This window comes from Pelophylax lessonae (assembly GCF_965119305.1).
Source record: "Pelophylax lessonae genome assembly, chromosome: 2".
NCBI lineage: Eukaryota > Metazoa > Chordata > Amphibia > Anura > Ranidae > Pelophylax > Pelophylax lessonae.
This window is the reverse complement of record NC_138769.1, coordinates 121,679,447-121,695,271: the sequence shown is the minus strand read 5'-3', so window position 1 is coordinate 121,695,271 and position 15,825 is coordinate 121,679,447. Positions and strand designations below refer to the sequence as shown.

General features: G+C 46.6%; 1 protein-coding gene across 1 annotated transcript in view; it reads left to right on the top strand.

Moving 5' to 3' along the window:
* Positions 1 to 2,693: 2,693 nt before the first annotated feature.
* The window catches only part of BLMH (bleomycin hydrolase), a 95,841-nt gene continuing 82,709 nt past the window's right edge, over positions 2,694 to 15,825 (top strand). Inside the window, exons 1-2 of the mRNA XM_082245101.1 lie at positions 2,694 to 2,815; positions 10,359 to 10,556. Of these exons, the coding sequence (XP_082101227.1) occupies positions 2,806 to 2,815; positions 10,359 to 10,556 (208 nt within the window). The 5' untranslated portion in view covers positions 2,694 to 2,805. The remainder of the gene's footprint in view (positions 2,816 to 10,358; positions 10,557 to 15,825) is intronic.

The window sequence follows — 15,825 nt, the reverse complement described above, 5'->3', positions numbered from 1 at the left end:
TCCATAGTTTGTAGGCACTATAACTTTCACACAAACCAATCAATATACACTTACTGGGATTTTTTTTTTTTTTTTAAACAAAGACATATAGAAGAATACATTTTGGCCAAGATTTATGAAGAAATTTGATTTTTTTTTTTTTATTGGTTATGTTTGTTTTATAGCAGAAAGATGTCTCCATACAGAGTGCATGTAATTCCTTATTTATATTTATTTTCCTTGTGTTAGGAATTAAAGGTTAAAAAATGAAATGTAAAGCGCCCCCCATCCCTCCATGCTCCTGCACGGAAGTGAATGCATATGTAAGTTGTGCACGCATTAGTAAACGGTGTTGGCACCACACATGTGAGGTATCCCTGAAAATGTTATGGCAAGAACAATGATTCCAACACTAGACGTCCTCTTTAACTGTAAATTGGTAACCTGTAAAAAAAAAAAAAAAGTTTTAAATGCGTCGCCTATGGAGATTTTTGTGTATCGTAGCTTGTTACCATTCCACAAGAGTTGGCAATTTTAAATTGTGACATGTTAGATATCTATTTACTTGGCGTAATATCATCTTTTATACTTTACCAAAAAATTGGGTTAGAGATTGTTTTTTTTTTTATTATTAAAAAAAAAAATTTATCCAAAAAAAAAAATACTTTTAAAAAGCCGCAGCGCAAATACCGTGTGACAAAAAAATTGCAACAATCGCCATTTTATTCTCTAGAACAGGTGCATCCAAGCTGCTACCTCCTGTAATGCCTGGTTAGCCTCAAGAACACAGCACTCAGTCTGTGAAGTCTCTGTAAACCTCCATGTACAATCCATGCAAAAAAAGGAGGAAAGGCTGGTGCAATGAAAGTCAGCTAAAACATAATTTTATTATTGAAGTTGAACAGCAGTCAAAAAAGCCAAAGAGTTTCGGCCATCAGGCCTTAATCATGATCATGATTAAGCCCCAATGGCCGAAATGTGCTGGCTTTTTTGACTGTTGTTCACCTGCAATAATGACATTATGATTTAGCCGACCTTCATGGCAACAGCCTTCATCCTTTCTTGCATTTTGTTCCCTAGGGTCTCTGCTAAAAAATATCTAATGTTTGGGGGGTTCTAAGTAATGTTCTAGCGAAAAGTGTCAGAAAAGGCCTGGTCTTCAAGAGGTTAAAATGATTGTAAAGGCAGAATGTTTTTTTTTTAACTTAATACAGTGTAAGCATTAAGATAAAAAAAACCTTCTGTGGGCAGTAGCCCCCCTAATACTTACCTGAGCCCGTCTTTATCCAGCTATGTTGCAGGAGTGTCTAAGCTGCCTGGGACTTCCCTCCTCATTGGCTGAGACAGCAGCGCAATTGGCTCCCGCTGCCGTCAATAAAAATCATTCAGCCAATCAGGAGAGAAAAGGGGGCAGGGCCAGATTGCAGCTCCGTGTCTAAATGGACACAGGTAGCTGTGACTCGGCTTGGGTGACCCCATAGCAAGCTGCTTGCTGTGGGAACACTCAACGGGAGGGAGGGGGGAGGAGATCCGAAGAGGTGCCAGAAAAGAGGCGGATCCAGGCTGCTCTGCGCAAATCAACTGCAAAAGAAAAAAAAAAAAACAAGACTTTACAATCACTTTGAGCTAAAAAAATGCTGAGGGTTTAAAGTAGTACTAAGGGCAAATAATGTATTTTTCACTTTTGGATAGAGTGAGGGAGGGTTATAACCCCTGTTGGGTTCTTTTCGTCACCTGTGTCCCATTGGAGTGATTTCCCTTCACTTCCTGTCCCATAGATAAAGCAGGAAGTGAAAGGAAATCCCTCCAAAATGCAGCAATCCCCGATAGTCACTAGAGCTTGTGTCCCCTCTGTTCCTTTTCTGGTGACAACACAAAACTTGGGATTTTCTTTGCTCGTAACTCTCGGTGATTACAGTAAACAGGACATTTAGAGAGGGGGAATCTCTTCAACATAGAGCCAGCAATATAAACCTTATCACTCTATTCAAAACTAATAAAAAGTTTTGCCTTCAGTTATACTTTCATCCCACATACAGTGATGGGTTTAGCTGGGGTGTAAGCAATACGTTTCCAGCGGTGTCAGGGACAAACACTGAAGGTACACTATATGGCTCCTGTTACACCTCTTATTATCCGCCCCGCCCTCTCCTGTGTCACAAAGAGAAGTGAGTGGCCCCGCCCTTTACTAAGGCCAGTGAGCGACTCCATCCGCCCTCTCCTTGCCTGGCAAGCCTATCACATAGAGCGGAGAGCGACTTGCCCCGCCCTGTGCAGCCTGCCATTTAGAACAGTGAGCCCCCGCCCACGCCTTCCTCGCTGCCCAGTTTCCCTTTCACTTCTCGTCCAGCGCAGATGACGTGATTGGGACGGCCCCGCCCCCGTTTGTTACAAACCTCAAACGACGTTACTTCCGGTAAATGTACACCAGAAATAAGTGGAGATTTCGCCTACCTGGTGTTTTCACACAATACTTACACTCCGGTAGATGTTAAAATTAGTGCAGATTGTTAGTCCGCCCGCTAGTATCCAAAAAGATGGCCGCCACCATGGCGGCGACAACTAGCGGGCAGACTAACAACCTGCACTAATTCTAGCATGTACCGGAGTGTATAGCCTGCCAGTGTTGTGTGAAAACACCGAATGGTCGAAATCTCCAGTTATTCCCGGTGTATACTCACCGGAAATAACGTCGTCGGCGTGTTGGAGTTTTCGCTTCCTCCGTCACACGCTGTGCCTGCCCCGGAAGCGGAGTGTGAGAGAACACCGGTGTTCAGTCTGACAGGATCTGCCGCGGCGCCGCTTCTGTAGGCTGAGGAATACACAATGAGCACAGGTACGGGGGGAGGGAAGGGGTAGCATGTCGGTGTGAGCAGTCAGGTCCGAAATGGGCTCATCCGGGAACCTTACCGGGATCTTCACTCCTAGGGTGCTGAGTCAGAGGTTGTGCTTTTAAGGCGGGGCTTCGTTAATGGGCGTGTCTATGTACTAGCAATATACCCCTATAGACTGACCTTTAGATCAGTGAAGTAACCCATGGCTGGTGTGGTGCTGGAATACTGGCTTCATTCTTTGCTGCTGCTCTTTACAGCCACTTCATGTCTCTGCCCTCCACTCAGGGTGGGTTTATAATGTTGAACTTGTAGTCTCCATCAGAGAAAGCCTGCCTACCTTTTCTTCAAGCCAAACACCAAACCCTCATGACCGGTTTCTGCTCATCAAAGCCCCCACTTGTGTCAGAGTTACCAGCATTCCCCTCAAATTAGAGTTTCCAAAGCCCCCCTTACATCTGAGTCCCCCAGATCGCCCCGTGCGTCTGAGGAGTCCCCCCCCCCCCCATCGTTCCCCTATGACCAAGGAGGCCCCCTGCATCGGTCCCCTACGTCTGAGGAGTCCCCCCATTGGCCCGTACGTCGGAGGAGCCCCCCCCCCAATCGGCCCCGTATGTTGGAGGAGTCCCCCCCCCCCAATCGGCCCCGTATGTTGGAGTCCCCCCCCCCCCAATCGGCCCTGTATGTTGGAGTCCCCCCCCCCCCAATCGGCCCCGTATGTTGGAGTCCCCCCCCCCAATCGGCCCCGTATGTTGGAGTCCCCCCCTAACCGGCCCTGTACGTTGGAGTCCTCTCCAATCGGCCCTGTACGTTGGAGGAGTCACCCCCCGATTGGCCCCGTAAGTTGGAGTCCCCCCTAATTGGCTATGTACGTTGGAGTCCCCCCTGATTAGCCCCGTTCATTGAAGGTGTCCCCCCTAATTGGCCCTGTACGTTGGGAGTCCCCCCCCCCCCCCCCCGATCGGCCCCGTACAATGGAGGAATCCTCCCCAATCGGCCCCGTACGTTGGAGGAGGAGTCCCCCCCCCGATTGGCCCCGTACGTTAGGAGTGCCCCCTAATTGGCCCCGTACGTTGGGAGTCCCCCCCCCCCCCCCAATCGGTCCTGTACATTGGAGGAGTCCTCCCCAATCGGCCCCGTACGTTGGAGGAGTCCGTCCGTTCCCCCGATCGGCCCCGTACGTTGGAGGAGTCGTCCCCCCCCCCCCCCCCCCCGCTCAGGACCTCTAGCGGTCCCTGGGATTTATGGTGTCGGCCTTCGAGGCGATACCATTTGCACAGTTTCACACACGATCTCTCCAAGCGGAGATCCAGGTGGGACAGACTACCTCAGTCCTTGGACCTGAGAGTGTCTCTGAGTCGCCAGACCAGAATGGATCTCTTGTGGTGGCCAATTCTGTGGACGGTGATAACCACAGATGCCAGCCTGTCGGGCTGGGGTGGTGTTCTGGGCAACCTGTCTGCCCAGGGCACCTGGTCGGTGGAGGAATCCTCCCTTCCGATAAACATTTTGGAATTGAGAGCGATCAGGCTGTGCCTGTTCCATTGGTCGGATCGTCTTCAGGGCCGTCCTGTACCTGTGCAGACGGACATTGCCACTGCGGTGGCTTACATCAACCACCAAGGGGGCACCAGGAGTGCCCGGGCGGCCCAGGAGGTGACCAGTATCCTGTCTTGGGCCGAGACTCATGTCCCGGCGATATCGGCAGTTCACATTCCGGGTGTGGAGAATTGGCAGGCCGATTATCTGAGCCGCCAGACCCTGGACCAGGGGGAATGGTCCCTGCACCCGGAGGTGTTTCAAATGCTGTGTGGATCTGTTCGCGTCTCGGCTAAACCACAAGGTGGAAAGAACTCGCGATCCTCTGGCAGACGCCTCGGATGCGCTGGTGGTGCCTTGGCATCAGTATCATCTGATATATGCCTTTCCTCCAATTGTTGTCCAGGTTCCTTCGCGGGTTGGCCTCGGAACAAACACTGGTGATTCTGGTGGCACCGGACTGGCCACGCCGGTCCTGGTACGCGGACATCGTTCACCTGGCCGTCGAGCCTTCGTGGCTGCTGCCAATGCGGGAAGATCTGCTGTCTCAGGGACCAATCTTCCATCCTGCTTTACAGTCGCTGGCTTTAACGGCATGGCTGTTGAAAGCAAGGTCCTGAGAGACAGGGGTCTCTCCTCAGAGGTCATTCCTACTTTGATCAAGGCTAGAAAAGCCTCGTCTGGTAAGATTTATTACCGTACATGGAAAGCTTATTTTGCCTGGTGTGAGTCCAGGGGTTTCTCTCCTCGTTCATACTCGGTGGCGAGAGTCTTGGCTTTCCTCCAGTCTGGTGTGGACCAGCGCCTGGCGTTGGCCACGATTAAGGGTCAGGTATCTGCCCTGGCTGTTCTTTTCCAGTGCCCTGTGGCGTCTAATTCCTTAATTCGCACCTTCATTCAAGGTGTGCGTCACTTGGCCCCTCCTAGAAGGGAGCCTTTACTTCCATGGGACTTGAACTTGGTTCTGTCCGTGTTACAGCGTTCCCCGTTTGAAAACATCAGGGAAATTTCATTACCTATGCTGTCTATAAAGGTTGCTTTTCTGGTAGCGATCATTTCTGCTCGCCTCTCCCCTTACCTAGTGGTTCATAGGGATAAGGTGGTCTTGCGACCTAACCTGTCCTTTCTGCCAAAGGTGGTTTTCGGATTTTCACCTAAATGAGGACATTGTTTTACCTTCGCTTTGTGCGAATCCTAAGCATCCTAAGGAGGTTGCCTATGCCTTGCATTCTCTGGATGTTGTCAGGGCGATCAGGGTTTACCGGTCGTCGACTGAATCCTTTCGGAAATCGGATTCTCTCTTTGTCCTTCCTGAGGGACCACGGAAGGGTATGGCTGCGTCTGCAGCGACCATTGCCAAATGGATCAGACAGACAATTGTACACGCCTATTCGTTGCAGGAACGGGTACCTCCCTTCCCTGTCAAGGCTCACTCTACAAGATCGGTGAGTGCGTCCTGGGCCTTCCGGCATCAGGCCTCGGTGGCCCAGGTGTGCAAGGCTGCGACTTGGTCGTCAGTGCACACCTTTTCCAAATTCTACAAAATTGATGTTCTGGCATCAGCTGATGCCTCCTTTGGCCACAAAGTTCTCTGTGCGGCAGTGCCATAGGGGACCCTGGTTTTGTACGGGTCCCTAACTGTTGAGGTGTTCCCCCTTGGTTATTTGTTTTCCTGGGTTGTTGCTCCTGTTGAGCCTTTTTTGTTGTCCAGCAGTTTCCCTTGCTGTTCATGTAAGGTTCCTTTCTCTCATGTGGGTACTGCGTTGCCTTTTCTGATGGTTGCGTTTCCCACCCCTCATGTCTACACTGCTTTGGGACATCCCCATTAGTGAAGACTGTGAGAGTGGGCGGCGACTGTCGGAGGACGTAAGAGAAAACTGAATTTTTGTAAAATCTTACCGTAATTTCCTTTCTCTGAGTCCTCCGACAGTCGCCGCCCCCGCCCCTCTTTTGTTTTTTTTTCTACACTTTACTGCTTGCGACCAAACTGAGTTGGGATGGCTATTGCAGGGGGGTATTGGGACTAGAAGGACAGCCCCCATGGGTGTGACTATGTAGATTTTCTTGTTCTTTACAAGTCTTATGTCTAGATACTCCTGCGGAGAGGAAGCAATACCCCATTAGTGAAGACTGTGAGAGTGGGTGGCGACTGTCAGAGGACTCAGAGAAAGGAATTTTACGGTAAGATTTTACAAAAATTCTGTTTTTCTTTGTAAGTGGGCAAACTTACAAAATCTGCAGAGGATCAAATAATTAATTTCCCTATTATACTTTCCTACCAATTTACTGATGCTAGAAGCATAAGGATAAAGTTGTGTTGATTGAGAGAGTGAAGTTCCGCTTTAAAGTACAAAGTTTATATGGTTGTAAAAATAATTAGCACATATTATGCAGTCACTCCTGGTATATGTAATTATTTTTATATAAATGTTACTGTTTTTGTGGCATTTTACTGACAGATTTTTAGCATGGCTTACTTTGGATGTGAGGTAAAAGTCCAGAATGATGTGGACTTTGCATCCATTAGAGCCCCTTACTTGTCAGTAGTTCATTATTCTATGAGTCAAGTGAGTAGGGAGATGAATAAGAAAAAATTCTGACAGGATGGATGTCAGCTGAGTCACATGAAAACACACGAGGCAGGATCCACTTCTACCTCTGCATTCCCACTTTCACACCCTACTTGTGAATGGTTTACACTTATAGTATCTCACAAAAGTGAGTACACCCCTCTCATTTTTGTAAATATTTTATTATCTTTTCATGATACATCTATACCACAAATGTTCATGTCATAAGTACCATATTATAACCATATCCAGGTATAAAAAGTAATGTTAACCAAATTTAGAGATATAAAAATATAAAACCCATCCTTGATACATATATGAATATGAATGGATCCATATCAAGAGTCACATAATGTGATATAACAATATCAAGATATCAAATTATTCAGATATGGAGATGTAAAGATATAAATCCTATCCATAGTATATGTGAATACTGTCTTTGTACTCCTGCAAGGCAGTGGTCGTCTTGGAGGTGTGTTTGGGGTCGTTATCATGTTGGAATACTGCCCTGCGGCCCAGTCTCTGTAGGGAAGGAATCATGCTCTGCATCAGTATGTCACAGTACATGTTGGCATTCATGGTTTCCTCAATGAACTGTAGCTCCCCAGGGCCGGCAGCACTCATGCAGCCCCAGACCAAGACACTCCCACCACCATGCTTGACTGTAGGCAAGACACACTTGTCTTTGTACTCCTCATCTGGTTGCCACCACACACGCTTTATACTATCTGAACCAAACAGGTTTATCTTGGTCTCATCAGACCACAGGACATGGTTCCAGTAATCCATGTCCTTAGTCTGTTTGTCTTCAGCAAACTGTTTGTGGGCTTTCTTGTGCATCATCTTTAGAAGAGGCTTCCTTCTGAGACGACAGCCATGTCGACCAATTTTATGCAGTGTGCGGCGTATGGTCTGAGCACTGACAGGCTGACCCCTCATCCCTTCAACCTCTGCAGCAATGCTGGCAGCACTCATACGTCTATTTCCCAAAGACAGCCTTTGGATATGACGCTGAGCATGTGCACTCAACTTCTTTGGTCAACCATGGCGAGGCCTATTCTGAGTGGAACCTGCCCTGTTAAACTGCTGTATGGTCTTGGCTACTGTGCTGCCGTTCAGTTTCAGGGTCTTCTTATAGACTAGGCCAGTGATGGCGAACCTTGGCACCCCAGATGTTTTGGAACTACATTTCCCATGAAGTTCACGCACTCTAGTTGAGCATCATGGGAAATGTAGTTCCAAAACATCTAGGAGGGCAAAGTTCGCCATCACCTAGGCCATCTTTATGTAGATCAAAAATTAATTTTTTCAGATCCTTAGAGAGTTCTTTGCCAGGAGGTGCCATGTTGAACTTCCAGTGACCAGTATGAGAGAATGAGAGCGATAAAACCAAATTTAACACGCCTGCTCCCCATTCACACCTGAGACCTTGACACCGGGGAGGGAAAATGGCTAATCGGGCCCAATTTGGACATTTTCACTTAGGGGTGTACTCACTTTTGTTGCCAGTGGTTTAGGCATTAATGGCTGCATGGGTTATTTTGAGGGGACAGCAAATTTACACTGTTATACAAGCTTTATACTCACTACTTTACATTGTAGCAAAGTGTCATTTCTTCAGTGTTGTCACATGAAAAGATATAATAAAATATTTACAAAAATGTGAGGGGTGTACTCACTTTTGTGAGATATTGTACATGTCAGAAGGGATTTTATTTAAAGAAAAATTCCGGGACAGTGATAAAATGTGTACATTAGCCTTGTGTATTTAAAGTGGAACGAAACAGTTTAAAAAAACAGTTACAATCGGACACAAACTGGGAATGTAACTGGCTCTCATTGGTTGTGTCAACCAAACTGTTTAACCACTTGCCGACCGCCGCACGACTATCTACGGCGGCGGTCAGCCCCTCACAGGCAAAGTGACGTAGGTCTACGTCGCTCGCCTGTGAGGGTTTAGGGAGCGAGCGCGCGCCGCCGGAGGCGCGCTCCCGCTCCCGCGTGGTCACGGACCCCCCCCGCGCGTGTGACCGGCGGACCCGATCGCCGCCGGCCACTCTGCGATCGGCGGGGGAGAGGGAGAAAGTCAGGCAGCTTGTGTAAACAAGCTGCCTGTCATTCTCCTCTCTGTATGAGAGATGATCACATGGATCTACTATGTAGATCCATTGATCACTCTGCATACAGTTGAAGCCACAGCCAATCACAGTTAGAATCACGCCCCTAGGGACACACACAGCCCCTCCCTCTCAAATAAAGTTAACCCCTTCACTACCAGTGTATTTTTACAGTAACAGTGCATATATATAGCACTGATTACTGTAGAAATGTCACTGGTAACCCCAAAAGTGTCAAAAATGTCAGTCAAGGGTCCGATCTGTCCGCCGCAATGTCGCAGTACCGCAAAAAAAATCGCAGATCGCCGCCATTACGCGTTAAAAAAAAAACAACAAAAATGACAAAAATCTTTCCCTTTGTTAGTAAACGCAATAACTTTTGCGCAAACCAATCAAAATACGCTTTTTGCGATTTTTTTTTTACCAAACATAGGTAGCATAAAACAAATTGGCCGAAAATATTAAAAAATTTTGATTTTTACATTTTTTTTTGGGGGAATTTCATATAAAAAAAAGGGAAAAATATTGCTATTTTTGCAAAATTTACGCTCTTTTTTTGTTTATAGCGCGTGATCAAAAAATCGCACAGGTGATCAAATACCGCCAAAAGAAAGCTCTGTTTGTGGGAAAAAAAGGACGCCAAATTCGTTTAGGTACAGCGTCGCACGACCGCGCAATTGTCCGTTAAAGTCACGCAGTGCCGAATCGCAAAATACCCTCTGGTCGTTTAGCAGCCAAATCCTCCGGGGCTTAAGTGGTTAACCACCTAATGGCTGGTGTCATAACTAATCACAGGCTAAGATGGCAGTTTCTGTGACTGCAAACAAAAGTAGGGTATAGTTCCGCTTTAAGCAAGTGCTGATATGATTTAGAATAGAATCACCTGCTGTGTACAAAACTCAGTGATGTCATCTCTTTAGACAGAATTTTCTCTATCCCTGGGCTTTAGGAGGAGGGATTTCTGAAGTGGCAACATTGCATCCTGTTCATTCCTGTCACCATATACTAAGACTACAAATCCCATCATGCTGTGGGATTTCGAGTCTGAATGGGCGTCAATGTGGGCAGGACTGTGGACGTGTATAGAATGAATCAGACTCCAAGAGGTTACATATTTATATGTAGTGGCAGTACAGTTTCCTCACCAGCTATGATGTAGAGAGGAAAATGTGGCATGACTTACAATAGCTATGTGTGCAGTTCTTTTCTGAAATATATCCATGTCCCCTAGAGGGCTTCAGTTTGATTTTTAGTGCTTCTTTAATTGAATATTAAAAGTTAAAATGATTACCCAGTGATTTTCTACACTTGTCTCCCAGGTTTGAGTTTGGAGAAGACCGCTTCCTTCAGGAAGAAGCTAAAGTCTGCGCCCCAATTCCTCTTGGCTCAGAATGTTGCCACAAGCAGTGATCCACTTGAAGTATGTCTACAGAGACAGACCGTTCAGGACAGTGCACATGTCTTCCAACACACCATCCCTGCTGAGGGCAAGCCCGTCACCAACCAGAAGAACTCAGGTAGGCCCCCCCAGCTTGTTTTAAATGACCATGAAAAGTCTGTCATTGAGTTTTTTGAGACCTCTTTGAAAAAACACTGTCGTGAGAGGGGCCCATTTTTTTTTTTTGGTCTCATTCACACCAAGTTTGTATTCCTTTCTGTACTCCTTAACACAGCCAAGCATGTTGGAGAAATAAAATGAGCCCTCATTCAATCCAGCACTGTGCACGTCTGCAGCTCTTCTCTCCCCTAACTTCCAGATCTCACTGGCTTTGCTGGGGCACCCCCCCCCCTTTTAGTATTATTGTTTCCTCCGGGGGTAACATTTTCCTGGAACCTGGTTCTTTGGGTCTCATGGTCTGTCCTACAGAGACTTGGTAGAGAATCCTATACAGCCTTCTCCTGCCCAGTGCAATACCTCATACCTGCAGGTTGGTGGTGGCTGCATATATCCTGTCCTCAGTGCCTGGGGAGGACTTAGACCGCTGGTGATGTCCGGGGAGCAGGAGGGATGGTCTCTTTCTACCTTACATGATGCATGTTGGAATGATGGTATCCTTGCCGGCAGCATGGCTGGGCGATCAGGGGGGAAGGAAAGTGCATTTGTCGATCCAACGGCGTGTAGGGTGGAAGGGGCGGAGCTCCCGCGTTCCACGATGGGCCAGAGGAAGTGGCGTAGTGTCATTTCTGGTTGCAATGACGTCATCAGTGGGCGCTGGAGACGCTGGTTCCAGTCTCCTTAAAGGCGTGAACAGGGGACTGCTGGGCGGCTGGTGTCGTTTGTTACACTTAGCAGAGGCTATGGAACACAAAGAAGAGCAGGATGGACTCCTCTGCAGCTACTGCTCAGGCAGCGGACGCAGGCTCTGGCATCAGCACCTCTCGGGTATGCCTGGGGGACTCTTCCCTCTTGCATATCCTGTAGGTCTTTTCCTCCTCCATCATAAGCCTTGTGGGGCTTGGTGAAAGAGCACCTTTACTCTCTCCTGCATTGGGGTGTGTTTTGGAGAACTGGGTGGTCTGATTCTCAAACTAGGCTTTCTTTTATATTTTGTTTGCAGTCCAAGGCTCCTGGACAAGGTCCAGGCACAACCACACAAGAGGAAATGTGCAGTTTGCGGGGAAAAGCTAAGCTCTTCGTGGAGTAAAGTGGTCTGCCGCACGTGCATAGACAGTTTAGTGAAGGATAACCCAACTATATTCTCTCAAAAGATGCTCACTTCAGTTAGAGATGAGCTTTCCTCTACCTTTAGTTCCTTCAAGACCCTGACTGACAAGATGCAGACTCCCACTCAGAATCAGGCCTCAGATAGGACCGTTGCTTAAGCTCCGCCGCAGGGTGCAGAAAGTGAGGATCCAGAGACTAGGTCTCCCCATTCCTCACATAAGCAATCAGGATCGGGGAAGAGCCTAAGGATAGGGATTCCGTCAGGAGCTTTAGGTACAAATTGTCAGTAAAAGCTGTCTGTCACTCTTGAAATTGAAGAGGAGAAGGTTCAATTATTGCTTTTGCGCAGGGCCTGGGATGCATTCATTATTGGCCTTAAACCAGCCTTAGCGTTTACTTTTGTAGCCAGAAACCTTGAGTTATGGCTTTCACAGATACAGACTCACCTGTGTGCTGGGACACCAAGGGATCAGATCATTAAATCTTTTGCACTTCTTTTCCAGGTGGTAGGTTTTCTGGCTGATTCCTCCATTGAGTAGGTTGGGATGGCAGCTAGGACCTCGGCTTTGATCAATTCGGCCAGAAAAAGTCTCTGGCTTAAGACATGGTCTGGAGACTCTTCCTTTAAGTTGCGAATGTGTGGTCTTTCCCTAACAGGCAACCATCTCTTTGGCCCCGGGTTACAAGAAGCCCTGGATTGTACGGCTGACAGAGAGAAGTCATTCCCAGAAAATAAAAATAACCCGTCTTCCCGAAAGTTTTTTTTTTTTTGAGGGTGGGGGGCAGACAGCAAGGTCCACGAGAAGGAGGCCAAACCAAAAAGCATTGGACAGACCACAAAAGCAGAGTTGGGGGAGGGTCTGGTTCAACCCTCCTCAGCAGCCCGCCAAACTACGACTCCTGCCCAAGAGTGGAAGGAAGATTAAGGGCCTTCCACCCACAGTGGACGGGGATCACTTCAAGCCCTTTAATTATGGATCTGGTGACCAGGGGGCACAGACTGAAATTCGATTCCCAGCCGCCAGAGATTGTTTGTCACCAGAGCAGGGCAGGGGTTTTTACTCCCATATCTTTGTGATAAAAAATATTTTCTCTCAATGTTCCATCTATTCTGGAATTTTTTTCAAGAGTGTGCCAACAAGGGTCTATCCCTAAGTACTTTACGGTTCAGGCTGCAGCCATTAGTGTTTTCCTCCAGTACTCCCTTTTGGAAAAGACTGTCATAGCAAGGTTTTTCAAGGCAATGGCCAGGTCAAAACCAATGGTTGTCAGATCATGTCCTTCTTGGGACCTGTCTCTAGTCCTTCAAGCTTTAGTGACTGTTCTCTTTGAGCCCCTGAGGGATTTGTCACACTAAAAACTACATTCCTGGTTGCAATTAACCTCAGCTCGCAGTGGTCAGCAAATTGCAGGCTCTCTCAATTAGGGAGCCTTTCCTCACAATTTTGGACAATAGAGTGGTGTTAAAAACTGACCCAGGGTTTTTGCCAAAGGTAGCCACTTCCTTTCATAGATCACAGGATATTGTGCTACCAACCTTTTGTAATTTTCCTAAAAAAGAGAAAGGGAAGAATTTTAATTTTTTGTATGTCAGAAGGGTTCTTCTCGCATACCTAGAGGTTAGCAAAACTTTTAGGAAATCTGAGGCCTTATTTGTTCTTTTTTTTCTGGGACACACAAGGGTAATGGAGCCTCTAAGGCCACCATAGCCAGGTGGATAAAGCAGACAATTGCCGAAGCCTATAGAGTTATTAATGTTTCTCTGCCATTTTTCAATGTGCATTCAACAAGAGCCTTGTCCGCGCCCTGGGCTGAAAGGGCTGGAGCCTCACCGGAATAAATATGTAAGGCGACCACCTGGTCTAATTTTTTTACCTTTGTTAAACATTATCGCCTGGACCTCCTCTCTTCCCAGGAGCAGGCGTTTGGTCAAAAGGTTCTCCAGACAGTGGTTCCTCCCTAGACTGGTAAGTTTTGGCTCATCATCTCATGGGCTGTCCTGGAAGACGACTTGAGAAAAGCTGAGTTAGACTTACAAGTAACTCCTTTTCTGCGAGTCTTTCAGGACAGCCGGATTCCCAACCGGTTATGTCTTGTATTATGTATTATGCATATGTTTTGCAGGGATGTCCTACGGTTCTCGAGAAATACTAAAGGGGGAGGACTAGAGAATCGCCTTTTATTTGTTGGGGTTAAAGTGTTTCCTGTCCTGCTAGGAGGAACCCTAGGCCTTATGGGCTGTCCTGGAAGACTTTCAGAAATGGAGTTACCGGTAATTCTAACTCAGATTTTCTTTGTCATTGATATTGTCACCCCCACGAGGTGTCAATGACAAAGTAAGTGAGATTAATATCTCCTTAGTGGGTAAAAAATGGATGAGGTTTGGGGTAAGGCAATATTCACACACCTGCGAATGAGCCTGACACAGATTTATATGTTAGAACCCCAGCATCCAGGGAGAATCTCTCACAGATGATCGCTGCATGAGTGATTACATGCCAGTGGCTATGATTAGCTGCGGTAGCCGGCTGCCCTACATTGCTTTCAATAGGGCTGCCTCCTGCAGCTGATCGCCAGGAACTGCCACTGGATTGTCACATGTAATCTGTGTTTAAAGCAGTAAAAAAAAAAAAAATTAATGTTGCAATACTTAGATGTGGTGGCTTAGTTAGTTTTTCTTTTTCTTGGTTTGTTTCCTTTATTTTTACCTGGTGACTGGCCAGTAACACACATTCCTGTCATATGCTGTTGGCACTCTGGGTGGAGGAGCAAAAGAGACGCCTTTGGACAGAAGCAGTGTCAATGCGCGAAGAGGGTAGTGTTGAATGCACTTGCAGATTTAGATGGACTTGACTAACAAATTCAATTCTGTCTTCAGCTAACACTTTTTAAACCAATTAAAGGAACTTTTTTTTTTTTGATTTTGGGATAATGGTTTTGCACAAATTTAAAGTCAACCATTGTAAGCACCCGTCAGTAGCAGTAGAAAATAGGTTGTCTCAACCCTCTAACTGCCACTTTTTCTGGACAGCTTGGTCTATTAAAGGAAATTGAAAAAGAAAGTGCTTACTGGCTGAGATCACCTGGTGGGGAAAAAAAGCCTAAAAGAAAATCAATGCAGCCACCACATCTAAGAATTAATAAAATGCAACATGAATATGAATTTTTGTTTTGAGGTTTAATACCACTTTAAGACGTTTCATTGATATATCTCAGGCATTTATTTGCTGTCTTGGTAAATGACTACTTTTCCCAAACCATGATTTACATGCTTATGTGACAGCCTTATACCTTATGAGCTGAATGTTTCTGTAACCGAAGTAGTAGTTTTGTATCCAAACTACCTTCTTTTGTTTAAGGCTTCACACTGCTGCGAAGGCAGTCATGCAACTTTGCCCTGCTACTTCCTTCTGACTTTGATTCATTTTTAGGAGCCTGTACAAAGGCTGAAATCGCACCCAAGTCAGACCAAGTAGTGCAGGAATCTTTTCTAACCCTAGGTTCACACCTATGTGTTTTTTAGTGCATTTTACAGTCTTCAGAAACCCACTACAGTCAGTTTAACATGGTTTCCTATGGTACACATTCACATATATGCGTTTTTCAGCCGGTGCGTTTTTTTGGAAAGGGTCAGGGACTTTTCTCGCAGCAGATTACATTTTGCATGTAATAAAGTTCCACGGACCAGTGCCAAAAAAACAAGTATTCTGTTTTTCATGCGTTTGAGATGTGGTGCATTGTGTTTTTTTATTTTTATCTATAACAAACTGTGAATAGCTGGTTAAGGAGTGGACTGGTAAGCCACTGAGGCACGAGGAGTCATCAACTGTCAGCGAGATTCTCTACTGACAGCTAAATGTAAAAAAGAAAATTGGAGAAAAAACATTACTTTCAGGTCTGGTATGGATTTTGAGGGGAAACACGCAAAAAAATAAAGTAAAAACGCATGGGTCCCCCCCCCAAATGCATATCAGACCTTTATCCGAGCATGCAGCCTAGCGGGTCAAGAAAAGTAGAGGACGCAGGAGGGCCTCCCTCCTGAAACATACCAGGCCACATGGCCTCAAGGGTCCCCCACCCATGTTGAGGGCATGTGGCCTGGTATGGTTCAGGAGGGGGGG